Source organism: Anopheles cruzii, chromosome 3, assembly GCF_943734635.1.
Source record: "Anopheles cruzii chromosome 3, idAnoCruzAS_RS32_06, whole genome shotgun sequence".
Taxonomy (NCBI): Eukaryota; Metazoa; Arthropoda; class Insecta; order Diptera; family Culicidae; genus Anopheles; species Anopheles cruzii.
In genome coordinates this window covers 11,634,836-11,662,377 of record NC_069145.1, presented here as the reverse complement: position 1 = coordinate 11,662,377, position 27,542 = coordinate 11,634,836, and the positions used below count along the sequence as shown (strand labels likewise).

At 50.6% G+C, this 27,542-nt stretch overlaps 1 protein-coding gene across 1 annotated transcript; it reads right to left on the bottom strand.

Annotated features, from left to right (window-relative positions):
- Nucleotides 1-2,579: 2,579 nt before the first annotated feature.
- On the bottom strand, nucleotides 2,580-27,326 carry LOC128269847 (KH domain-containing, RNA-binding, signal transduction-associated protein 1-like). Its single transcript, XM_053007251.1, has 11 exons — nucleotides 27,299-27,326; nucleotides 26,704-26,811; nucleotides 20,123-20,229; nucleotides 19,918-20,034; nucleotides 19,690-19,836; nucleotides 4,793-4,856; nucleotides 4,358-4,689; nucleotides 4,048-4,279; nucleotides 3,767-3,868; nucleotides 3,249-3,381; nucleotides 2,580-2,709 (listed from the first exon to the last, which is right to left on the bottom strand). Exons 1-11 carry the CDS (start codon nucleotides 27,324-27,326, stop codon nucleotides 2,601-2,603), a joined length of 1,479 nt encoding a protein of 492 aa, XP_052863211.1. The 3' UTR covers nucleotides 2,580-2,600.
- Nucleotides 27,327-27,542: the final 216 nt, after the last annotated feature.

The following is a 27,542-nucleotide window of genomic DNA, read 5'->3' as shown; positions in this document are numbered from 1 at the left end:
GAAAACGAGCAGACGGAAAACCGGTTGGCAAATGGCAGCGGCCACAGTGGAGAGTTCGTTAACGTGGCCACGTGGCCTCGTGCTAGGATCGTGCCGGTGGGGTGGCCAACGGGGGGGGCTTGTGGCTTTCGGTCCCATTTCAACCATTGCCAGCCAGTGACAGGATGGCAGCCGTGGGCTGGGGGTTGCCCACAGCAACACATTCTTCCAGTTCCTTGCATTAAATTGGCGAAAACTGATTTCAAGCCAGCCAACGGAAATCTGGGCAGGCAAGCAGAGAGCGCAGCAAAAAATACGCTCCGCACCGGAAATGGGGACGATTGGCAACTGAAATTGAAATTCAACCCCGAGGCTGAAGCAGTCGGACGTGGAACACTGACATCGGTCTCAGATTGGCGCAACGATTCGAGCCCCCGGAACCGGCAATCGATCGATCGAATGTGATTCCCGACCACTCCCGGCGAACCCGGCGCCCCAGAACCAGCGCTTTGTGCAATACGTTACGTGCGCGTAACTGTTCCGGTCCGAAGGTGAGCAACGACCACCGGCCACGACTGATTCTTGAAGTTTGGCTCGCGTTCGGAGGAAGCGCGATTACATGACAGCGCGGCCAACGGAACCAGCCGGCTTCGGCGTGTCGTCGGCGTCATGATTGGATTTAGTTTGCAATTGTTGTGGCGAAGGGCGCGCCCGCGCCTGAGATTGGGTTTTCTCCGGACCGTCTTTCCGGGCGTCACGGGTCGTCACGTTCACGCGGAAAGTTTTCCACGCAATTCCCGGTGCCGCCGACGTGGAGTCCAATAAATCACGACCCGCTTTAATGGCTGGCCGTGGTGGACCCGGCGAGGACTCATTTTGTCTAAGCTTATTTAATTAAGCTATTAACTGGCCAAAAATCTGTACCCAAATTCCGCCCGTCCCTGTGGACGATCGGCGGAGCAGAAAAATCCACGCCCGACGGCCCTTTCCCGTGAACCACACACACTTCTAAAGATAGAACGGAGAGTGGCGAGCATTAATTCTTGCCGCAGGACCCCACAGTCCCGTCGGTGGCCTCGACGATCGTGCCTGGGGGCAGTTTAGTTGATTTCCAGCTCCATCGTTTTACACGCCGTGCCTGCGCCAAAAGTTGGTCCCTAGTGTTTGCAGTGTGTGTGTGTAGCAGCAGGAAAATCAATATCTCCGACCGGGCACGGCAAGTGCCGGGGCGGCCACAACTTTCACTCTTTTCCAGTGTCGGCGCTCGGATGATGGAGAAGTGCGAGAAGTTCCATCGCCGGCCACAACTTTCGCCTCCATTTTACCGTCCATCTGGTGTTGGCGCGGGGACGTTCACGTTCCGTTTGATTTTATTTTTTTGCTTGGTTTTCCCTTCCGAACGGAGCGACTGTTGATCGTCGCTTTTTCCTTCCCCGCTCTGCCCGTCTCGTTCTCGTTCTCGATTAGTTGCGGATAGTTCAACGTTCTGCGTGCAACCGCCTCTACCTTAACGCCATGTTTTTCTCCGGGCCGGCCACCGGAAAAGTTCGTTAATGGGGCACACAGTATGCGGGGCGGATCAATTGTGTTCCCTCCTCGCGGGTCTGAGACTGAAATCGGATTTACCGGAGCAATCGACCGATGCCGAACCGAAGTGTTGGACAAACAAAAACAAAAATCGAGCGCTCGGGTGGTTCGAGAATAGGGGTTGAGGAACAAATATCTTGTGCGTGTAAGTTTTGGGAGATTTGCACAAAATTGCTTCAATTAGTTCAATGTTTAAAGTTTTTATAGTTCAAAGCAAACAGAGCGCAACAACTTGCGGTCATTCTGGCAATCAAAGAAGGTCATGCGTCAGAAAGCCTGCCAATGGCGAGCGTGAACTTCACCAATGAGATGAGAAGCGTTCACAGTGAGAAGGTCCGTCATCCGTTCTCACGTCGCCTTATCATGTTATTTATGGGCCGACATGTTCTTTTTTTAATTCAATCAGCCAAACTCTTACATTTCTGCATTAATTAACAACTCATGAGTGGATGTTATGATGTAATGCACGAGAAGATAATCCATGCTGGCTAATTAGACACAAGAGACATGGCTTCATCGGCAGGAACGGTGGAACGTGACTTACCTTTGCGATATGTTCCGTTCTCTGCTCGAACAGTTTTCTGATTAATCATCGCCATCATCCTTCTCTGAGTCCGACGCTGATGCTTGGCGGCGGAAGGATTGTGTGCATGTGTTTGTGTGTTTGTGTGTGTGTAAGCTTCCCGAGCAGAACAACGGGGATCGAAACTTACACGATAACTGAACCTGGTGCGGCGGCGGTGCAAAACGAGAGAAAAGTATGACCAACCAAGGTGCCCACGAGCCGGAAGTGGAGTCGTGTCATTTGTTTGTGTTCGTTCTGTGGCCGAGCGGAGCGAAGAGCGCATCCGGAATGTAAGTTCCCGTTCGGAAGCAAAAAAATATAATTGTTACTGGCAGCCGGTTGGATGTGCGCATCCTGCGCATTCGAACACAAATGGCCACCGCAGCACACACACACGGACACGGAGCACAAAAGCACACACGCACCTTTAGGATTCCCGCTCCAGCGTCCGGCGACACAGATGGCGGCTTCAGGCGCCTTGCAGGATGTTCTCCTTCGTCACTCCGGTGCCCGCGTTCGACTGCAGCAGATCCAGCGGTGGTTGCAGGATTAACGGCGATGTGATCACCTGTATCGGTCTGGAAACAATGGAAACCGGAGCGTTAGCCACGTGCCCAGAAGGAACGTAGTGCGCACTGCAGGGTGGGTTTATCGTGGAGATATTAGCGTGCCATAAAAAAAACCGTCGGATGAATCGATCTGTGTGTGGTTCCCGTTCCCAAGTACCGGCCCGCGGGGCCCATGATTAATATGGAGCAGGTGTGCCCGTTGAAGTGGCACCAAACAAAAAAACCTGACTTTTATCAATATCGGAAAATCGGGAAACCCTCGAAAGAGAGAGACAAAGAGAAGAAGTTGTTCCAATTTTCCTCCTACAATTTCACCATCGACATCGACACTGGCTTCGCGGACCGGGGGCTTTGGCTTATCAGCGGCGGCGGCGGCAATTCCCCGGCCACCAGACGTGGAAAATAATCTAAACTGCGGCCCACTCGACGGCTTGTGTTTTTCGTTGTACAACATAACCATAATGGGGCCAAAAATGAGGCATAAAACTGGAGGAACTTTGGAGGTGTTTTTTTTTCTTCTACCTTTTCCCCATTTACCGCACACTTACTCTCCGATCGGTTGGGCCGTCCGGGAACCGTGCAGGGCCTGGGCGGTGCGTGCCCGTGCAATGAGCGTCATCACGGTGCGCTTTGTGGGGTTCATCGTCGAGCGGGGCCCTCCCAGCAGTGGCCGTTTGCGGGCTGGAACGGAAATGAGCATAGAAAACACAAACACAAACAAAAGCCATGGTGAGTCAATACTTTTATGTTGTGGTCCCGGCCAACTCCTGCTCCGGCCGCCACAAAACAAAAGCCGTGCCTTTTCGGCTGATTTTTTGCTCGCCCGCTTCGTCCGGTAACGTAACAAAAAAATCAGAGCGCACGGCTTTTGCGCCCTTCGGCGTGGGCCGCGCGGATCCGGCCGGAAACTTTCCGAAATCCAGGTGGGAAATTAGATTCCACGCCAACTCGGTTCCGTTCCGTAGGTGGGAGCCGGGTTTTTTTTTGTTTCGCCCACTTCGCCGCTCCGTTTCGCCCTTAAGCGGCCGCGCTCGCGTTGGTGCAATGCGGTGGCGGAGTAACTCACCTAAGCTTACGGCCTTGACGCCCCGTAACGCGGGGTGCAGAAATGCATTGGCCGACTCGACGAACGCCAGCGTTTGCGCTTCCAGGTCACTCGTAGGTAGGGCTGAAAAAGGGTAGTTGCACTTTAATGAGCCATTTTGGTCAAGTTTAATGGCTAAAGTTACTTCACGCGACGGGTACCGCCGGCGCTAATGGCCGGCGCCGGAGGCAGTGCGAGCGGCGCAAACAAGGACCCGAAGGCAGCTGCACCGAACTGCGGCACCGGGGGATGGATTTACTCACAATTTACGAAATGATTCGCCGACGCCATGTTTACGTCCATCGGCTGCAGCAGACTGCTCATATCCGTATCGCCCGACAGGAACTGGCTCTGGGATGTGTGTTGGTGTTGCTGTTGCTGGTGCTGCTGCTGATGCTGCTGTTGCTGCTGCTGATGTTGTTGTTGTTGTTGTTGATGGTGCTGTTGTTGTTGTTGTTGTTGCTGCTGCTGCTGTTGTGGATGATGGTGATGGTGCTGCAGGACCAATGGAGCAAGCGAGAAACCGTTAGGGCATTCCAATCGCGCTGTCAGCTCCCCAGCGCGGCGGCTCACCGTTAACGAGTTCGTCACGTGCTGCAGGTCTGATATGGTGGCTGCTGCTGCTGCCACTGCTGCCGATGACTGGGTGTTGCTAAGGTCCGCTCCGACGCCCACCGTGATCGAGGCGTTACTTCCGAGCCCACCGTTGGTGCCGTTGGAGACCACTCCGTTGAGGCCTGTGCCGTTGCTAAGGCCCCCGCTTGGGCCGAGCGAACCGTTCGCCGTACTTCCGGTGCTGGCCGTGCTGCAGCTGCTTCCGCTGCTGCTCATGCTGATACCGTTGGTGCCGAGACCGTTGCCACATCCGCCATTGAGGCCGGTATCGTGGGTCAGGTTGGTGGCCGCTGTTCACGCCACCCGTCGAACCGTGCAAACGAGCAACAAAACATATCGAAACACATTATTCGTCCGGACCGGCGCACTGCACCCCCCGGGGTCGATCCTTACCGCTTTGTGAATTCAGGGCCTGCATCTCCCACATTTGCTCTTGCCGAATGTCGTCATGATAATCCTGGGGAGATAAGAAGAGAAGGATTGCGACTTATTTCTTGAGCTCATTGCAAAGTGTTGAATAAAACAGTCGACTTTGACCCATGAGTCTGTGAGCAACTGAACCACATGAAAACATAACCTTTTTGCTAGGCAGATTTTATTTTATTTGTTTGTCTGCTGTTACTGCTTCACGTCCTTGCGCATTTGCCCTTTTAATTGGTGTATTCCCAGCGTAAAATCTTGCTTTGGTTGGTGCACTTGGCACCAACATTTCCGTACAGCGGCACAAAGCTAGTCTAGAGTTTCTTTTGCACTTTTTGTTTGAAGTTCCTCTTGTTTTGTTTTTAGGACTTTGTTGGTATTGTTTCACAGCGGGTTATAAGTTAGGAAAAAATGCCAGCCACGACCTTGTTCTCTTCAGGTCCTACGGTGAACATCAAACATCGTCGTACAAGGAAGACTGATAATCGACGAAAATCCGAGCCAATAACTAAATACATATGTTAAACATAGCCCGATAAATTGCTCTTCAATTTCGTGAGATTCATCATTTAGCAGGGTATTAGTAACATTTTTTCGCTTTGGGTTTAGGCCGAATTCAGTCGAAATTTTGTTCGAGCTTGGTGCGCCATCTGTTGAGGGGCTGCCGATGATTTTGTAAAGAATTTGATGCATACGATTTGACGTACATTTGGACTCCATTTGATTTTAATTAATACGATGTACTAGCTATTATGACCCTTTAACTTAGTACATGTAAAGGAGAATGAAAATTGGGAGAAATTGGGACTACGTCAACATGTTGGAATTTATCAACTCACTGAACATTAATTTGACCAAAACGTCACAGGACAAGTGCCATCACTGCCGGAAGTGCTGATTAGTTTACACAGAATTTAGTGCTACTTTCATCAACATTACCTTGAAACTACGCCTGCACCGTTTAGAAGCTAGCTCAACGACTTACTGATACATGTAACACAGATTTGTAGCTTCAACACTTGCTTAATAAAACGCAACGACTGCAACATCAGGACCCGGCTGCCGGTGTTCCTTAAGTCACCGGGTGTGCGTTGGTGTGTGTACAACAAGGCACTCAATAGATGCCCGACTCGTTGCACTTTATGAGGCAATTTGTCTTATCAGGATTCATTTTTCAACGGAACGCCTGCTCGGTGATAAAAAATGGGATCCGTATCTACGCTGCCACTGGGGGCTCCTCGGGCCCAGTGGCGTCTACCCGCCGCGTCAAACGGTGCAGGGCGGCAAGTTCAAACAGTGCATCTTGCTTTCTGCAAGCAGCGCAGCGCCGAAGTGATGATGCCGTTTTTTGCTCTTCCTCAGCGTGGCAACAAAGACGGAGAAACGCATAAACCATCATGCAAATGTCACACAAACACACCGACTTTGGCCAGAAGTGCCGGGGCCCGGGCCCTGTTTGTCGCCCTGCCTCCTCGTTATCTGTCTTCCTAGTTTTCCAACTTTGGCAGCACCGCAAACATTCGCTCACTCATCGCTCCGCGGCAGGAGCAGCGCGTCGCAGAGTGCACCTCGGCTCGTTAGCGAAGAAAAAGGCACCCACACCCGGGCGATGGCGCTTCCCTTCCTTTTTCTGAGCAAAATATGCAAATGAATGGTACACGTTTTTCTGACAACCGAGCCCCAGCTCGACGGCATCGGCAGTGGCCCCGTGCGCCCGGTGAACGGTGCATGTAATATTCGCTACACGCTTGTACTTTGCGTTTTGAATTTTTTCCATTTATCATAAACCCCGGGTGGCCCGGGGTAGGTTGAAGGGGTAAATTGTAAACTCCGTACTCGTGTCACTATCACGCTACGGGGCGCTGCAGTTGAGTCGCTGGCCCCCAAGCTTCTGCTCCACACCAGACGCAGACGCTGGCAATTGATGTGGCAACACTCCTGTGGACACGGGTGGAGTGGGATGCCGTCCCGACCAAGGCCAGCCCTGTGGGCCGTAGAAAAACGGAGATCCTTTCACCACGAAGCATGTCGCTTGGTCATGTGGTGAAAATTTATCTCTTCTCGTGCACAATCATATTCAATTAATTGGGCTTCTCCCTTTTCCGAACGATGTACGGGTTCGCGCAGCATCGTCCGCCAGGCAGTATCGTTGCGAAAAACAAAAAAACACATGCGTCCTGGCTTTGGTAACTGAATCTACGCTTAGATAACTGCCAGGTGTGGGGCTTCATTTGATTTTCAAGAACTCGTAACTCGTCCGTAACTCGTTCAGTGTCTAATCATGCGCTTCAATGCAAAAGTCTGTATGGTCCGATTAAACTGGGACCCCTCTCGCTCGCTCGCTCATCCCTCCATCGGTCTGTAATAAATAGCCCGCAGATGTTTGACTTCGCGCAAATGGCCGGGCCGGGCCATGCTTAAGTGCGGCTGTTAGAGGCGCCATTTTCGCCCTCCAGCTGGTCCAGCGGAGCGTGGATATTAATTAGATGACAATTAAAATTTCCCTTTGTTGCGAAACTAATCCGCCGCTAAGATCGTAGATTTGCCGCGTTTATTAATGCAACTGCATTCCGCCAAATCGCCAATGCATTCCGACCGACCCGCTCGAAACGAATTCCTTCTCTTCGAGCGAGCGAAAGAAGTTCCGCGCCACGGGACTCCGGATAAGTGATTTTGCAATCCGCTGGATGCTGGAAAGTAATCCGATTAGGGCGCCGGAATCTTGGGTCCAACTCGAGCGAGACAGACAGAGAAAGAGAAAAGGATGCAGCAGCATCCTAGCGGGACCGACTGTAGCGCAGTTGCAGTTCAGCGAAAGCTGCTTTCGTCGTTTAGCTGCAAAGATTATTGCGTCCGGACCCTCGGACGGCGGGTTCCCACGAGGGATGGGATGCAAAGTTTGACCATTTAATGAAATTGCTCATTCCCTCTCGGGGCCCCTTCAGTTTGAATGGCCACATTTTATAGCAAGAGTTCGGAGTGATATCGTCCAACTTTATCTGCTCTATTTTATAAGCCCAATCGTTGTTTGAGTACATTATTTGTGACCCTTGTTTGTTTTGAGCCCTTCATTTAAAATCCAAACTTTCAAACTTCTTTATCGTTAACGCCGCCACACGAAATGTAAAATGTCAACAAAACGAGTTGAATTGGCAAGGTTCATCATTTTACAATTTACGAGATACACCTTTTAATTTTTAATCAAACAAATCAACGCAACATATTTGCTTACTGCATCGCACCGGTCCGTGGCATCGATTGGTTCGGAAACACACCACGATGCTTACACACACCTGGAAACGCTTGGAGGTCTGATTCGGGCCGTCATGAAGTAGGAAAAATATTTATGATTAACTAGCAGATCCCGACGCGCGTCGCTGCGCCTCATTTCATCCTTATTTCTCGATTGGGAGGCGTTTTAGAGGACTTCTTGGTGGGGTATCCGAACAGCTTCGCTTTTCGCTTCCTGTTACTCCTACTTTTCAAACGATCGGGCTTCCCGGTGACGTATTCGTTCAATTTCCCTTCCCGCCTCCCGTTACTCCTACGTTTCCCGGTGACGTATCCGATCGGCTTCCTGTTGCATACATGTCAAAACTCGCACCACCTGAGTTTGGCTGAAATCGCTTGAAAATTATCCGAGCTTTGCTGACATTAACCCAGATTTTGTATGGGTTAATGCCCCTCTCCCTTTAAACCCCTCCCCTCTTTACAAAAAGGGTCTTTGTAAAGAGGGGAGGGGTTTCAAACATTCATCAGAACATTTCCCCTTCCCCAAAACTCCCGCCTGCCGAGTTTGGTTCGATTTGTTTGAAACGTTTGGACGTAACGTATGGGCGTTACGGTACGTTACGTTTGTATGGGAGCCCCCCCTCCCCGGAGGCGTGGGAGGGTCAAACTTTCCTATTCACAATCTGGGGTCACAAAACTACGCTGTGCAAAATTTCACGCGGATTGGTTCAGTAGTTTTGGAGAAAATGCGGTACAGACAGACAGACAGACAAACAACCATTTTTATATACACAGCTGGTCAATGAAATAGGTAATTGTGTAAAGCTGGTACAATTTGAACTGTACTCAAGCCATTACTAAACCAATGATCACCAAACTGCTACTGTACTTAGATATACTAGTTTATGTCATTTTTTTGCTATGTTGGTGATACTTATGTCAAAAGTGACAGGTGTGTTACCACTTATTTTGACAGCGGTCTGATTTGGCCTGGTCAATAAAATAGGTAATTCTGCCTATAGGGCAAATTTTAATGAATTTACACGGTTTACTCTTTTTATATTATCAAAAGTCAATATTTTATTTCAAAATTAGTCAGTACCGCGTATATCCACCATTGTTTTGGAGCACTTCATGCATTCTTCTTGGCAGTGAATCAACCAAACCCTGACAAGTTTTTACTGGAATGGAATATCAGTCCTGCCGCAATTTTTGTCACAATTGATCTTTGTTTGAAAACTATTGTCCAACTAACTTTTGCTTCAAGGTATTCCACAAGTTTTGAAAATGGTTTAAGTCAAGAGACTGACTTGGCCAAGGCGAAACTGACACATTATTGCCATCAAACCACGATTTCATAAGCTATGACGTATGCTTGCGATCGTTTTCTGGTTGAAATATCCATCTCAGTGGCATGTTTTCTTCTACGTAAGGCAGTATAACGTCTTCTATAATTGTCTCATACTCGAGAGCATGCATGGTGCTATTTACTCTGAAATAGGGACCTATACCAGATCATGAAAAATATCCATAAATCATGATACTTCACCCTACATGTTTAAAAATTTTTTTTGCAAACCTGGGATGGAATTATTTGCTAGCAGGTCGTCAAACATTACACTGAGAGTCCGAACGAAACAAATTTATTTTGGTTTCGTCGTTCCATAAAATATTATGCCAATTTTTCGTAACCCTCGGTACCTTGCCATGAACCATATTGAGCAGCAAACTGTTACCTCATCTGTAATTTTTTTTTAATCAATAGTGGCACTTTTCTTGCAATTAGCCCTGGTAGATTAGCTTCTTGTAACCGCCTATGGACAGGTTTTGGGCTAATATTGTTATTTATTACTGAGCAAATCGCTCTGGATGCACCAAACGGATACGCTTTGGCCAAAAATGTTATGCGATGATGTCTCGTTGGCTTGATTTTTCTTGGTCTATCTCGCGTTTCTTTTGTTTTTATCCACAACAAAGCATTTCTCACAAAATTTAGTGATTTTCCTAGTACTTTGGTGATGCTTTCGTACGTTGCGCCTTCCTTACGCATATTTTTCACAATCTTTCTTTGCCCAGGGTTGCAATGAGTGCATCTGCCCATTCTGGATGTCCTACCTGCAAAAAACTATGTTTTTTAGATTCACAATTGAACATTGATTGCAGCAAGATCAAATAAACCAATTCCTTTCAAGAAGTCTGGTGAAATCGCAGCGTATACAACGAATTACCTATTTTATTGACCAGGCCAAATCAGACCGCTGTCAAAATAAGTGGTAACACACCTGTCACTTTTGACATAAGTATCACCAACATAGCAAAAAAATGACATAAACTAGTATATCTAAGTACAGTATTAGTTTGGTGATCATTGGTTTAGTAATGGCTTGAGTACAGTTCAAATTGTATCACCTTCACACAATTACCTATTTCATTGACCAGCTGTGTATATAGATTTCTGCAAAAACCACGACCCTCGGGTCACAATTTACTGTGTGTTTGCAGAGCAACCTCAAAAAGTTTACTGCCTCACAGCAGTACGGTAGGTGCAAAGCAATCTTCTCGATAGACCTCAAACAGACTGATAGTAATGTTGGTGAAATCTCCCAATTTGAAGTACGTAATCGGAGTCAAATTAAAGTTTGCATACTGAGGCAAAGACTTTCGCCTCTTAAATGATATGATTTGATCATCTTACTGCTTCATTAATATCAGCCAACGCCGTCTGCCGTTCCAAAGCCTTCCATATCATTCAGGAAAATCTGGTCCAATTTGACAAAATAATCCTCGTTTTGTGTTCCTTATAATCCGTTACGGATGGGGTTTAAATTACGGCTTCACCTTCGGGCATTAAAAGTGTTTCTAAGCGGGCATGAGCGAGTTCTACGAATCTATCTACCAGTAGCCCCCCCAGGCAAAATGGGGCCACTGTCGGCGGGGTGCACCCTGCCCGGAATTTCATATTTGACAAACTTCAAACGGATATTTTGGCACCGCCGTTCGTGGAGTCTGCACGGAATGCCGCTCCTACAGCGTCCACCCGTCCGAAAGGCTGTTTAATTAACGTTCTCCCGTGACAAGGACACTTCCGCCGTTTCCGTGTTGGTCGGAACGACGGACGGTGACGACGCTCCGCAAGAGGTCGGGTCGGGCCCCCCCGCCCGAACACCGATTCTCGGTGGGATTAGCAAAGTTGAAAAGTGACAAAACTTTGGCCACATGCCGCTGCTTTACACGAACCACCACTTTGCCGCTCCATTACGGCAAATAATTGCGTTCTGGTCCGTCCGCTCCGTCCGCCGAACGACTTGCTCGGTCCCTGTTGACGTGGTGTTTGAGGACCGTGATCCGGCGCAACCCGGTTGTTGACTTCTCGGTCGTCTAGGTTTTGGACTAGAGCTAGTCCCGCAACAGTCATTCCGTTACTTCGCCCGGCCACATTACAAACTGGGGCCATTTCGTGAGTGTGGACATAAATCGTGCAGCAAAATGGAGCAACCGGAAGGAAGAGGCGTCACTCTCGAGGCACTTCCGTCGAATGGAAGGCGTTTTTTTTTTCGGGGCGCCGTGGTCCGGGTTCCTTTGCATATCGCACTTTGCGATCAATTGTCGTTTTGTGCTGAAAGCTTCGGCCGCCACGGCCACGAAACGACTCCACGGAGTCTATCACGGTTCCATTAATCATTCCGTGTGATCGTTCCGTGATGAGCGTGAACGGAGCGGGGAGAATAACGCCACGTTATCAGCCACAGACAAGGGAGAAAGAAAAATTATGTCGACTTGAAGTCACTTTCTTACCGCCTCGCTGTGACGCTGGCGACAGTAGCACAAGGATTGAACGCTGATAGCAACCGGAACCAGGCGGTTTTTCCTATTTTCAAACTGACTGACGGATCTGTTTCACGACCGAATCAAGAGCGACGAATGACGACCGAAAAGCGACTCGTGATCCGAGGCCCTCGACAGTCGTCGGCAAGGCGTCGGCAGTTTGAAATCCTTCAGCAAATCGATTTCAAGTGCATCAAACAACAGTGTTTCGTCGACGGTTCCATTCGAGTGGCTTCAAACGGACGGAAAACAGACGATTATGGAACACAAGTAGCGTCGACGAAGTCGACTCGCGGAGTTGAACAAATGTTGTCACCGTCTCGACTGCTATAACGAAGCGAGCGTTATCTATTACCGGGGCGTTCGGAGCATCTTCTTCAGATGGAAGCTCCTCCTCGAGTGTGTGAATCAGGACCGTCAGCGACCGAAATGAACTCATCTTGCGCACTGCAAGGGCACGCACAGGCAAACGAAGACATTTTCCGACAAACGAAGAATTCAGCACCTGCAGGAAGCGCTTCAATCACACCGACCGGCTCGAGGGCCGAAAAAGAAAGTATCCTTCGAGCAACCGGCAACCGTTTTTGGGCATTTTGGCACGTTCGCGCATTCGAACAACACGTGCCGAGGTAATGCGCATTCGTTGTTCAAGGTGCCGCATCCGGTAGCCGGGTTTCCTGAGACGGCAGTTATTCAGCAGCTCCCGGAATTATCTGGCTTCCGGAGTGAGTTCATCGGTTCGCTCAATGGCACTCCAGCTGTTACTCCGGGACCGAGGAGCCAGAGCCGGAGGATTGCTTTCCTTCGGCTTGAAGGCAAATCCTGACTTTCGCCGAATGTTTGCCCAAGCTAGCCCGGGGCTCCCGTATTTGGTTCCCGTGGTGTCAGTCACAATGTGCGCCTCTTTAACTTGTTACTGTTCGCTCGGGCTTTAAGAAAATACACGAACGAAAAGGATCTTCCGTGTCTTCAAAAGAAGGTCAAACTAACTTTAAGGCTTCATGCTCTTCTCGCTTACGCTTACATTAACAATGCTCCACAAATCTTTGAACCATTCAAAAGCAAGGCCCATGCCACACCAGACACACTGCAAGCAGTTCCAACAATCTATCCAATAATTACGGAGCTGCAACGCACGTTTGCCTCATGAATACTAACGCGAGGGCGCGACGTGGATTGCCAACAGTTGAACAATTTGGCGCACACAAAACATCTTTGCCGACCTTCGCCATGTTTGTTAATTCATCAACACGCGTTGGCTTTAAGAATTCGGGTGCCGCCCAACGAAGTCTTGGGGCTTTAAACAAAACAGCGTTTCGTAAGTCAAATCGACGCGTTTCCGTTTCGAAAGCACTACGCTCAGCCGTAACGCCGAAACACGCACCAAACATTATTTGTTTCTTGGAAGCTGCTCCGGAAGCTAATGGTTACAATTTGTCTTTCTACGGCGCCGCTCGTCTCGAACGCCATATCTGCGATTGTCAAACGCTCATCCATCATCGTTCCGATGGCGATGGAATTTAAACGTCAAAATGTGTCTCCCGGACTTCGATAACGGTCACAATCACGGCACGGACTAAATGAAAAATGATGTCTTTATGCCAGGGTCCTGCCGAGCACAATTACGCGGAAGCTTCTCTTAAAGCTGACCTCAGCGCGAACGATAAGGACGAATCTCGCGCGGAAGGATGCAAAAAAAAAACCGGCGAACCTCCGATGCCGTCCGTTGGCCGTCGGGGGCCCCGATTGGCCGGGATAAACGATGGCGTAGCTGCGCCACTTCCGATTAGCCGTTTAACCTTCAGCTTCGCAACGGGAGCGCCGCGTATTGTCCACCCGCCCCGGGTGGACCCAGTGCGGAGGCCATTTATCAAACCACCTGAACCGTTTTATTAGCGGTAGCAACATGCATCCATCAACCGGCCCCGGGGTAGGGCCCCGCGGGGGCTCCACCGGACCGACAGCACTTCCGGCCGGGGTCCGCCGGATTGCCGGGTTTTATGACTTGCTCTTTGGGCCGTGACCGCGCCCGGGCAACTCAACTTTGACACGTCGCCGTTAGCGTCTTGTGCCACGCGGCAGGGTGCCTTCATGCCGCTGAGTGCGCCGCTGACCTATTGTCTGACTTTATTCCGCCTGGTTCCTTTTTGGTTTTATTTGCTTCCTCAACATAATTACCGTACCGACACCTTGGCTTTCGAACAAAACCGGCTCCACTCAAGCGGGCGCGTCATGTGCGGCCTCCCTCGGCCAGTAAGGCTGAGGCGGTATGGAGGCGTAACGACATAACCTTTTCAAATCTGGCCGGCCATCGGATGCGGTTCATCGATGTTTCTCGGACGTAAACGGCATATCGAGGGGCACCGCAATCTCCGGACTACCGGTTCGGCAGCGGCTGATGATGAATTTATAGCAGAATTAATTAACTGTTGACTAATAGGTTCGGTGCCGGGTGGGGCCGTTAGAAGGCCGAGCCAGGGACCGAGCCGAGATTACTGTGACTGGCACGGCCCATTGGATCGACAGCTAATCCTGCTAATTGCGATTTATGTGACATCTCAGCCCCTCGGCCCTCAGAGTTTAATGGTTTCAAATTGGAGCAGGATCGCCGACCGGAGACCATGCGATTGCTCTGCGCAACACTTTGATCTACCTTAATGTGATCCGACCAATCGGATGCGTACTCGGGACGTAGGTGTTGTTATTGTGGAAACATTCTTTCCTGCCTACTGCTCGCCATTGCGGGCCTAATGGCAATTCTAGTCGAAAGATAAATAACCTTAGATACACAATATCTTGAATCTTCACAAAGCAAGGCCTATAAATCACTCAGGACGCTCTGGCCAGTACCATTGCCTACCTTTATAACGTGCATTTAGTGACTAAAAGGATGACTTTTGGTTTGGGGCTCAACAATAGCCAGGCTGGGGCCAGGATATCTAGAAGAAAGCCTCGGCATTGGTATTTCGAAAGAAGAGCACCGCCTAAACGAATGCTCCTTCACTTGCTGTACTCATCCTGATGCCTGACCAGGACCAGTGCGACTTCTTACTCTTTAAATAGTCTTAAAACGATTGGAAAAGGTGCGCAGAAACCGCGAAATAGTTTCGCAAACAAACTTCCTTTGAATTGAATAAAATATTCAAAAATATTAAATGAAGAAGAAGGTTAAGTCGATGCCAAAACGACAGAGTAGCACAATCGAGCTCCCACACCTATCCAATTTCCCGGCCATGCACTCCGATGCAACGGATCGCCCGGAATGCGACCAACAGCAGCAGCGGAAACGGACTTGGTACGGAAAATAAAATCACACCCAACGCAACACGCAGCGCAAAACAAATCACTTGCGACAAAGTTTTCGGCGGCCACCCACCCCCGAGGGAGGTTTGCGCAACGCCCGTCGTCCACCGGGGGGAGGGTGGACGCAAAAAGTTCGCCTCACAAACCACGCTCCACGCGTGACAGATGGGATGCGGACGCGACCGTGTGAAGTGGGCGCCCGCTCAGCGTCGCTTCCAGGATGCTTCTCGGTTCGCGGGGCGCAAAAAGGATGACCGGGTTAGGGTGTCCATTTTTTTGCACCTCCACAAAGATAGCACGAATCCGCCACGTCATACTCCTTTCAACGACTCTCCGACTCTTCCGACACCGCGGGCCCGGCGACACACACACACACTGGCCATGGCTGCCTTGCCTCGGTGTCGTTGAAACGATTTGCCATCCTGACATTGTGTGAGGCGTAATTTATGAGGTGGAAATGTGATTTTCCCAACGTCACTCTCCGGTCTCTCCGGTTGCAAGCGGACGGCGAGCCGCTGTTGCCTGCCTGCCTGCGTCCGGATTCCCGCGGCATTCCCGTCCCGAGGCAGTCTGTAGCGCTGGCAAAAGTGCTCCGCAGCACGTGATGCATCTCACGAACGTGGAATTAAAATGCATGGCCAGTGACGCTTGAGTGAGGCGCAAGGACAGCGCAAAAAAAGCGAACGGAACGAAACGAACGTCAAGTGCACCGGGCACCCGAAGTGCACCGGGCGAAGAGGTTCTTGATTCTTTCGCACCTTTGGGCTTCCGGAGCCCAAGTCAAGCGGGTGCCGGTGTTCGTGGTACCACACTTTTTGATTAGTTTTTGGATACTTTCCACCATTCTAGGGGTCGGGAAAATTCGAAAAACACACAACCGGTCAACGGACACCGGTCCCGGGTTGTGTTACATTCTTCTCGCATTACTGTCTACCGCCGGAGCATAGTTTTCGTCGAAGGTGGGTTTTTTTTTCGGGCAAGTTTTTCGGAGGCCTTCGGGGTCGGGAGTAATTAAAGAGGCACGCAAAACCGGTGTCCGATGGCCACTTTGGAAAACGATCGAGCCAGTTGGGAGTTTGTTTTCGACCACGCTTCCACAAGAACGGACCGTTGGCTGGACCGTTGGTGTGCGCGTGCGTGAGCTGGTGAACCCCCCGAGCCCTCTCCCCCCGGGGGTGGGCATTCCGTTTGGACTAATTGATTTTAAGAGGCCCTCCAAATTGGATTGAAAGGATTGGCTGATTATTTAGTTTAGATCCAAACGGCGCCGCGCCGGTTAGCCAATCTTCTCCGGCGGCTTCTGAGGACGGTTGGCAGAATTAATTGAAAATGACGAACAACGACGTTAGCGACGGGAGATTCAATTTCAAACCCGGGGGTCGGTCCGGCGATCCTTCGCATGAAAGGAATTCCGCAATCAGCGTTCCGGAAGACGCCGGTCCCAGCAGCCCGCCGCCCGTTGACCCGAAAGCACTGTGCAAAACGGAGCTGGGACCATTTAGAGCAGCTTGTCATTAGGGACGTGTGTCTGTGTGTGTGTGTGTGCGTGTCCTTACCGACTCCGGCTAGCTCATCCGGAGCTAGTTTTTGGGGAAATCCCACACAACCCCCCCACGCACCCACACAAAGAGAGTCTTGGAATTTACTTTCAATCAGCAACAACGGCGCAACTGTCCGTGCGAAACAAAATAAGCTGCCCGACGGCTTCACGTGAGGAAGGACGGGCAGGGCCCCTATCCGGTGGCAGTCCGGGGTAAAGGGCAGGTGGCACCGCCACATGAATGTAAAGTGCGTCCTCAGCAACTTTTGTTTCACAACCCACCCGCCACCGGATGGGGCACCGATTGGGCCACTCGCAACCAATTTGTGGACCGCATTCCGCAACGTGACCCCCCTTGTCGCTCTCACTCTCCCCGCCGCCGGGAGCCGTCAGCCTAACCGCTTTCGGTTGTGCAATTTTAATCGATTTTGTGCGAATTCGTCGAACAAACGGGGCTATGCTTCACAGGATGGCAGTTCGAAAGGATGTGTGTGTGAGAGAGAGACAGTTTTCCGAGAAGGACCGCCGCCTCTCGGGTCTCTCGCTGTCGAATTCTATTGAATTCGGCACGCCAACAGTGTGCGTGAAGGGTGACCGTAGCAGGCGACCAAAGCAAGTTTTGGTCAACGTGGCACATTATTACTTTTCCCTGCGACATTCGCCTTCCGCCGATCACCGATCAGCCAGCGTGCGCAAAATGTGCGATCAATTGAGGGCTTTGTTGTCCGAGAAAGTGCCACCGGAAATGGTGCTGTCATTCGTCGTAGCTGACGGGCACGGCGTGAAGCAGTTTGCCAGAATTCTTTAAAGAGCTTTAATGAGGGGTTTCAGAAGACCAGGCCACTGCCACTTGGCCGCGTAGCTGCCAAACAAAGCAACGCAGGGTCCAATCAGTTCACCTGCTTCCTGTTTGTGGGCTTTCGGCCCTTCGGATTGGCTCGCTGACAACCGACACGAATTACGACCCGAGAAAGTGGACGGTAAACAAAAAAAGCGGGGGACCGTTAATTTTTGTTTAAGTACCTACAATTCTTTTACGGCCCGCTAAGGATTCCGAGTTTGCGATGGCCCCCTTTCTGGGCCGAACGGTGTACCTTTCAGCACCCCGTTTTAAGGCCCTCTCAGTTTCAACGTTTTGCTGCTGAAACCAGTTCGCGTTTCGCTGCTAATGGCGGTAATTATTGCGCCATTTTTCTTCGCCATCATTCGACTATTGCAGTCGAAGCTACGGGTCACGAATGATTGACTTACGAATCAAACGCCAGCATCATGTAATTGAACTCACAGTTCGATTTGATAACTTTTCACTTAACGCCGAGGTGTTGGCTGGCCCGAAACAAGCATCAGGAGCACCGCAGAGTTCGGGATGGTTCGATTCCACGGGGGAACGTGTGGAACACACTCGCTTCTTCCCAGCGGCGTTGGCTGCTGGGAATTTTTTATGGTCTTGGTTGGTTCCTGGACGCTTAGATGGGGCCATTTTTTAACTCATTTTATGTTTACAGTCGTACTTAGGATGAATTCCAATGAGGCGACTTCCAGTTCAATGTTTAAGCGAACCCACGAGGGATTCGGATGAAGTTCGGCTCAATGTCGGGTCGGGAAAAACTGGGGGAGAATTAATGGGGAAAATAGCCCACCGACCGACCGACCGAACGAGAGCGGCGAAAATCAATTCCACATTTTCATCCACTTCAACCATCGGGCAACTTTAAAACAGCTTCAAAAGTGGAGAGATTTTGTTCTTTTTGGGTCCGTTTGCCATAGTTTTTTGGGAGGCCCCCGATGCCTAGCTGTGGCTCGAAAGGTACTGGGCCGAAGTTTGGCGAAATTAAATTTCGATCTTCTCGGAATGTGATCAAGAGATGTTATGAAACGAAAGTGCAACACTTTGGCCCTTCCGGCCCGTGTGTAGGGGACCGGCTTTTGAACGGGTTATGATTTACGTCGCGAAAATTAAAAAACTTTCGAACCAGCGAGGCAAAAGGTTCTCCGCCAACTAGCACCGGGTCAGCACCACCGACAAACAGACGGTAACCGGTTAACTTTTGCAGGTTGGCAGCGATACATTGTGGCCGTTCCAGTGGCGCAACAAAACCGAGTAACGTTGTTCTCGTGAAGTTTAATCTCTTTTAAAGTTTATTTAGAAAAAAAAAACTCCCCGTAATGGGCTGATGCATCGTTTCTCCAAGCTGCCCAGTGGCTCAATCATAACCGGACGGATCGGACAGAGTAAAGCGTGTCACGTGCCCCCATCGGAAGTGGAAAGTTTCGCGGTACAATGTTGTAGCAGTTGCTTAAAACAGCATCATCATAATCCTCGTCCGTTTCCCGGTTTTCTGCTGCAAGAACTGTGAGCCGTTGGCGTACATTATTGTAACGCTTTGCACGCTCTTCACGCAGTGATCCTCCGCAGACCATCGCAGCAGAGCGATGTAATAATACTGTTATCGTGGTGTGTTTTTTTCCGGTTCTCCGACTTCCGACCAAGGAACCGCCGGAACATCACGCTGGACACTAACTAAACAAGACTCCCGCCCAGCGACGTCGCAAGTGCACTTAGCCGTAACAAGCCAACCGGTGAACTCGAATGGCTGGGCCAATATGGTCGCCACGTCGTGAAGCAGACCCCTTCGAGTGCCCCGCGGGTGCACCAGCTTTAAGGGTTAAGTGTGCTTTTAAAGCCCTAGATTGGCCCCTAGTTCTGCCGGCTGAAAGCATTCACCGTTTGGGTCCTTCCTGCAGACCCCCGAAAGAGAGTCGACGTCGTCCGATGGTAGTTGGCAAACTCGTTTGTGGCCGAGTAGCGGCGGTGCCAGATGCAATCCCCGGACCCGAGCGCTCGGAAGATTACGGAAGCTAAACTTTTCACGTTGCTTCGGCCACAACACACCCTCCCGTCCCGGTTTTTGGTGTGGCAGGGCAACAGGGTGTCGGTTGAGACCCCCTCCGCAGCAAAACCCTCACTTACCGGCACCAGAAATCGGCGCACTTCCGCCAGCGCGTACGCGATCCGGGCGTGCGCTTCGGCCGGCGCGGTGTACGTCGAGATTTCCACGTGCAGGTCCTCGGACAGATGGGCGTACCGTGGGTCACCGCTGAGCCGCAACTCCTCCTCCTGGGCGGGCGAAAGGACGGGCGAAAGTTAATAATCGATACAATCTGTGGCCGCCGCCGCCGTCGCCGCCACCGTTCGTACCTTCTTTCGGTCGCGCATTGAGCCCTTGCCCAGGACCGCCATTTTGCACATCGTTTCCTCCTGCAGTCGCTTCAGCGAGTTGCCTTTCGGGCCGAGAAGTTTGCCGACAAAGTTGAACTGCGGGAAAAGGAAAGGCGTAAAGGAAAGTTCGATGCGGACCGCTGCGGATTTGTGGGCCGCGCGCTAACTTTACCGTAAGCCTCACCTTTGGATGGTCCCGCACAGGAACTTGTACCCGTACCGCGATTTTGATAGGCCTGTCCCGCGTGATATCCAGCATCTTCTTCTTCTCGTGCGCCACCGTGGGCGATCCTGCGAAAGAAAATGAAAAAAAAAACGCGAAACCGTAAGCGGAACTTCTTCTGCGAATCCCGGTGACCGGACCGGAGTGTCTATTAAATAAATTCTTGCCCGCGTGAGGCTCATTTTTCAGCCCGTCCCATCATTTGCTGCTTTCCGATCGCTAATACCACCCCGCCCCGTTATGCGGTGCCCTTCTTCAGTCGGGCCCAGCGTTCGGCTCCATTACGCCGCGAGGCGCGCGCTCTCTCACTCACTGGCTGGTGCGATTCGGTCCATCATTATCCTGCACGTGCTCGGGTTGCTATTTTTTGGCCCCTAATGGAGGCTCGATAATTTTCACATCCTTTCTTATTAGAATACGGCCCCCTTTCGGTTGACCGGAAGCGAACCAGCAGACAAAGCAGCAGACGGCGCGAAAAGAAGGAAGCCGAAAACAGGCCATCGCCGCCGGCTTTGCGCTGATTGATATTCATCACTTCGCTTTCAACATCGGATAACCGATGATGGAGGAGAATATTTTATCCTCCACTCGGGCACTCAGGCACTGAGCATCCTTCGTAGGGTTGCTTCCGTTTTGTACTCGCGCTGCGCCGGGCTACGTTCCGCTAACGAGGGGCCATGAAAAATAGTCATCGTTAATTTACGTAACGCAAATGGGAAGTAAATGTAAATGGGCATACACCGAGCACACACACACTAATGATTCAATTCCAAATATATGAAGATCCGACAACCGGAACGGGTCCGTCCATCGCCTCGGTTTGTGCGGGAAATAAACATGTGACGACGGCAAAAAACAAAAGCGCAGCACAGCAAAACCGGTATCAATAAATTCAAATAACGCCCTCGTGGTACGCCAAAGGCACCATGCGTCTCCATCGACCGCGTCGGCCACCAGGCGTCTCCAACGTCGGAAGCAACCTGTAAACGCGAACCGTGCGCCGCGCAAAAAGATCCGTTTAACCTTTCGTCAGATTTACTTTCCGCTCGCGCCTGACAGTTTGACAGGTGGCCGCAACGTGGGCTGGGTTTGTGGCTGGGGACCCGCGCCCAACAAAAAAAGGAACACGAGTCACACAATATCCCTGTTTATCGATTTACGGTTTTCGCAGGCCCCGTGCGATTCACGTGGAGCAACGGCGGACGAGATTTAAACTTCATTTCGAATCCCCGCGCGCCAGCGTGTGGCCACACGTCACATCAGCTCGGCAGAATATATGGGCCAAATCCGCCTCTCTCTCTCTTGTGCCGTGGGGAACGAGTTCGCGGGAAAGATACTTCCTTAACCATCATCTGCCAGTGACGGGCCGTGACACCAACATCAGGTGGCCCTCGCTGGAAAAAAAGACCAACCCGTCGTGCCCGGGTAAGCACCGCCAAAAAATGGCAGTTTATCTGGCCCCTGTTTTGCGCTATTTGAAGAAGGTAAGTAAACCAGCGAGACTACCGAAGCCTGCTGTGCATCGGCGGGGAACTGGATTTTTCGACGAAAGAAAACATTTGACGGAGGTAAATATTACGTTGGTGCGCGTTGCCAACGATGGCAGCGGAACCTGGGACCACACTATCGGGCACTTCCACCGCGCTGCGTCGCAGGATCGCAGGATTTCGTTTAGCGAACAAAGTATGTGGCGAGCGATAGAATATTGATTTCGACGTGGCCCCGTAATGCCACGACGAACTGCCGGAAGCGGTCGCGATATTACTCCTGGTCCGTGGAGGACCTAAATTCGCCTGACGGTGGCGTACACGTGTGTGTGTGTGTTTGGCAGAAACACGCCGTTCTGGCGTTTGTCTTCATCGTCAACCGCCGCCAGTTTGGCCACCGAAATCGGATAAATTTGTTCACGTTTGTGCCGGGCGTTGACAACGGGCGAGCAGCTTTCGTAGATTTATGCACCGATAAAATCAGCCGTGCCGTGCCGTGCCGTGCCGCGCTGAAGCCCACCGCCGCACAGCACGGTACATTCCGCCATCGGCATGACACATTCACGCCGGAACGAACCGGAACGTGCTGCTCGGCGCGTTCAGGTACGTGACGGAACGTGTGTGAAGCGGCTGTGGGGAGAGCGGAAGTGCGAGAACAAGCCGTTAAGCAGCTCACCGTCGACGTCTGAATCAGTCAGTCGGTGCGTGCGTGCTCCTTGGAGCTAGGAGTTTCGGTCGCGATAAGGAATTCCGAGTCAATAGTGCGCGCATTCCGCAACAGCGCTGTTTGGAAGTGTTTTGATAAGCGGTAACATTGCCACCGCCACCGAGTGGCAATAGGGCGCGTGTCGGACGGCAAACCACCGGTTGGTAATCCGTGGTTCGGGATTGCAAACGCAAGCAGATCAAATGGTGAACAAGAAAATTATTGTTTTGAAAATACTGTATGCTCTTTGGTTATTTTGCTTAGGGCTTTAAATGACCGTCGCGTTACGTTGCTGGCGTTATCCTTAAAATAATATTTGCAAACCGAAGCTCTTAGAGGAGAAAGTAATTGGAGATCGGAATAAATTCTTATTTGGTAAGTAAGTAAGTAAGTTATTAAGTTAAGTTTAAGATTAAGTTATTAAGTGAACAGGTAAGTATGTAAGCAAGTAAACTATTATAGTAATTGTTGAAAAGAAAACGGACAATAAGCATTGAAAAGAAAGCATAAAAGATAATTGAAATAAAATAAAAAGTGATGAAAAAGACATGATTAAAACTGACTTATTTTTGAGTGCTGTATCAAACGTGGACACTGAGAGTCTTTTTCAACAATATGATATTCGAATCGAAAACGATTCGATACGTTAAAAGTTGAATACTTAATCCTCGAAATGATTTTCACTATACAGAAGATGGGAGATGACAATTACCTTGGGAAAATCATTCACCCATAAGAACTCAGGTGAAAATGCTCGAGTAGATGGAAATAACTTAACCCAAAAGATAGCCAGAACACACCACCAGTTCATTGTCTCTTGAAACAGTCCATCTTGCTTTAGATTGTTTGACACATTTGGTTAAAACAAAGATGGTAGCGATGCATAAAATTCTCGGCCATTTTTTCCACTTCACAAAGCAAAACACACACGGAGCCCATATCGCACGAAGTTCCCGTGGACACTAAGCTCTATCTCGGAATGAAAATGAAATCCAGTTCCGAAAGAACCGACAGTCCGAATAGAAAAAACCACAACCTCCGGACCGGAGTTAGGAAATCGAAAGCGAATGGAAATCGATTCCAGCGAGCTCAGACTTCCCAAGCCGTTCGCCTACCGATGACCGTTGGGCAGAATCCCTGTTCCGACTCCGGCGGATAGAAAACACAGAAAGTCAATTGAGCGCAGGGGGCGAGAGACGAACCGGCCAGAAGATTCAGTGGCAACTCAGCGGGTTGTTCGACGGGTTTGACATTCGGATGAAATGGGCGACAATAAAACAACATCCTTTAGAACCATGGCGGTAGAGTGTATGCATAACGAAGCCGCCAGTCCGGCCACGGAACGGACGGTGAAAATGGGGTTTGTTTTTATTCCCGGTCACTGTGTAAACGATTCCGCGTTCGCTTTTACGTTTATTGCATTTTATTTTTGCTACCGTCGCTCGGGTCGAATCTTTCCGATCGAATGAACACATTTGCCGTAAAATCTGCATACAACGGTGTGTCTCGATGTGTTCCTCTACGGTATCGGACATGTTTGCAGTGCGATGGGCGGTGTGATAATATTTAGTTTTTAAACGGCACAAACTGGACGAATATTTTTTTAGCACTCCAAAATGCACACACACATACACTTTAAAGGGCCGCTACGGGGAAAATATATTACGACATCAGAGGGAACATGGTTTTCTTACCCAAGTGGCGGAGCAGCCCAACGGGACCGACTCCAATCAAAAAATGTTTACACATATCAATTTGCTTCTAAATCTTCGGCCGACCATCAGCATCAGACATCATTTTTCATGGGGCCCCGGGAACGGGCCTCTTCGATTCCTCGGGCCGGACCGGGTTGATGCCCTTCTTCCTGGTAGCCGAAAGTCATATGTTTAGATATGCCAGCGGCAAACCGGATGTGCTGAAGTATCCCTTTCCGTGCCCTTTTAGTACCAGCAATCATCGCCGATGAGGAGGGACGCCGGATACCCGGATACCGGGATAAGGCACCCGGCAGCGAAGGGTTTTCGGCCGGCGAGTGGGGCAATCCTTGGGCGAAGGATGAAACATCGAAGAGTTCGTTCGGGTTCGTGGGCGAACCCAAGGAATCCTGTTATTGGATTAATCAAGGATGGTTATCTACTGGTCCGTCCGTTCTTGCGTTTACTTTTCTAAACAACTTTCCGAATGTCTTCGCCCACCGCCACCGCCACCGCCGCCGGCAGAAGTCGCTGCCGGTATGTATATTCTCTCCATTAATTCCTCCCGCATGCTGTCGTTTGGGATGCGCGTGTGTGTGTGTGTTGGTTTTGGGACCGTAAGCCGTGCCGTGGTCACGCTTTTATTTTCCAACTTCCAACACGCTGATCCGCTTTCGCCGGCCGGCCTAACTTCCGGTCTGGCCCGGGTCGTAAAAATACTTCTTTTATTGGCTTCAAATTGATCCGAAAGACCGTTCCGAGCGAAAACGGCAACGTCCATGGGGTAAAGTTTTCGTGCCGCCGGATCAATGACGCGCACAAGTGGTAGGTGTTTTCCCCCAAAGAGAGAGAGAGAAAGAGACACATACACGAAGAAAGACACACGAGAGATCAGCGGCGTCTTGAACAATAACGTCCGTGATGAGGGAAATGAGTGGAATAATAATTAATCTGCCAGCCGAGCGTCACGGCGCTCGTACGCACAGTTCGCGAACAAAGTATTTTATTGCATTGCAGAAACTTTATAAAAAATTTACAAAACACTTATTTGCCAGCAGCGCGTAAACGGCTTGATCGGCCATAAACATCAGCCACTCAACGCAGGCACCCGACCGAACAGCAACCGATTCGGGGTACATTCTAATCATAACAAAGCTTGATTAACATCAAATATGCATAAAATTTAAATTGCTATCGATTGCCGTTCGCTTCGTTCGGCTCGGGCTCGGGACACGGCGCAGACCAACCAAATCAAGCGATGATAGTAGCGAGTTGAGTTCGAATGCGCCGAGTCATCTTGAAAAGCCAATATCGACGGTTGGGGCGTGATTGTTGACGATAGCGGAATCGCGCACCGGTTGCGGAATTTTGTTGCAAATTTAATCTCCCGTTCCGGGAGCGGGCGAAACCGAATCCGGACCGGCGAGCTGGTTCAACGAAGTCCGCTCCTGGTTCAAAGCCAGCTCGAGTTGGTGTTTCGATTTATGACACTGGATGGATTTTACTTTCATTCCGAGTTTACGTTCAGGGGCCGTTTCATTCGAAAGCGGCCTGCCATTTGTGCCAGAACCCCGGCGCATTGTGCTCCCAAAATAGCTTATGCAGCGCCGCGTTCGCTGCAGTCAATTTCAGCTAATTATGAAAGACGCTTAGCTGCAAGTTTCAGCTCATTCGCGCCTCATCATCAATTAATGGTATGCTGCCCGTTGTCAGCAGCCAGAAGTGTGGTGTAGGAGGATGGCACAAAAACCCGACGCCAGCGACGTCCGGCTGTCATTCCGCGCGAGTACTTTAGGGGCGTTGAAACGCTGTCGCCGAGCTGCACAGATAATGTCGCGGGCCACGGCCACGGCAAACCAAGTGCAAACCTGAAGCCCTGAATGCTCGAATGCGCCTTGCAGTCACCATTACCGTGCGGGACAACGACGATAGTCCTCGGCACTCACTTTCGCTCTGGCATCGCGTAATTTGCAAGTCTGCCTTCGCTAAAGTATGCGCCGTTGGTGCAAGTGGTTCCTGCCTGCAGCCTGCTTCCAAACGGACGGTCGATGGTGTCCTGGCCCGGACATGGAGCCGAGTTCTCTCGCCCCCCCCCTCTCTCTCTCTGTCTGCATGAATGGATGCAGTGCGCGAGCACCACTTTGTCCCCAGGCGCCTGGTTTGAATGTTTGGAAGCGAATTGTTATGGAGGCTACCGTCGCCGTCGCCATCGTCTTCCGCTGGCACTATTAGTCTCAGACCTCGGGCCCAAGACGTAGGTGCCAGCGCTGCACACGGGGCCCGAGTTTGCTACATTTTGAATGAGCCCCAAATTGGAGTGTGTCACCGGGATGCAGCGCCGTGTGTGGGGCTGTGTGCATTAACCTTTGCAACCCTTTTTGTGCACACACCAGCACCGGCACCGGCTGCATCAGCCAACTTGGGCTCGAGCTTTGCTTCGGGTGTGTGTGTGTGTGTTTGCTTGAGCGGAAGTGGAAATGCTAAGAAGTCAAATTAAAGGACCGCTTTGCTCATTATCTCAACTCAGAAGTGTCAATTTTCCTGAGCACCGTTCGAATGGCAGCTGAAACACACGAGCACATTTAGATGGTAAACAGCGCTGTTTGGCACGTGGCGTGGTCCTTGTTGTAATTGTGTGTGAAGCCCGACACTTACCCGAGCTGCTGCTGTTGCTGTTCCGTGACGATCGATCGTCGTGTAGTCCCATGCTGGTTTTTATCATACTATCCATAACGCGCGGGCTGACTATTTTCACACTGGGTGCTGCGGTGGCCCCAGGACATGCACTTCACTTGCGCTTTCACGTGCAAAATACGACACAAATCACCACCACAAAACACCCGATCTCCATTTGGGCCACGCCAGCTGCGAAATTTTAAGCGAATCAAACTTTAGCAAACCAATAAAATAAGGCGAAAGGAAAGTTCACTTTTGCACCGGGTTCAGCCCTTAACTTCGGCGTGAATCTTTCACGCCGACGGTGCAGGACACGGTTTGCTTAAGAGTTAGTGAAACAACGCTGTGCGGTGTCGGAACGGTTACGTTGGTCTGCAATGAAACGAGAACGAGAAAAACGTCAATTAATATGCGAATGCGAACGAGATTACGGTTTTGTTTCTTCAAGCCGGGCACAAATTTTCATTGTCCATCTTTATTGTTTATCAATTGTACGGCGGGAAGGCTGTTGGAATATTAAATCATTCAAATAAAGTGCAAACTTTTCACTTTCTCGAATGTTTGCGCACTTTACCGCCGACGGTGTGCAGTGTCAGCATCATCGTGAGGCCGTAACACTCGCAACCGCCAGTGGCTCTCGTTTGCAGGTGGTCGCGGCCATCATGTCCTCCCGAAGGAGCAGAACTTGGTTCGGGGGGGGGGGGAGGTGCGAAAAAGTTATCGCGCCATGACCGCGACCCAGCAGCACCGGCCACCGGCCACCGGCACCACGCGTTCTGCTTCTCCGATGCAGCGAATGTGTTGCCATGGAGCAGCAC

Excerpts from the sequence above, each read along its gene's own strand:
- LOC128269847 (XM_053007251.1), bottom strand. The coding sequence starts at position 27,326 with ATGATGCTGACACTGCACACCGTCGGCG. Across the intron at positions 26,812-27,298 it reads GACACTGCACACCGTCGGCG|CACCCAGTGTGAAAATAGTC; the intron begins GTAAAGTGCGCA and ends GGGCCACCGCAG. Across the intron at positions 2,710-3,248 it reads ACGGCCCAACCGATCGGAGA|ACCGATACAGGTGATCACAT; the intron begins GTAAGTGTGCGG and ends CATTGTTTCCAG.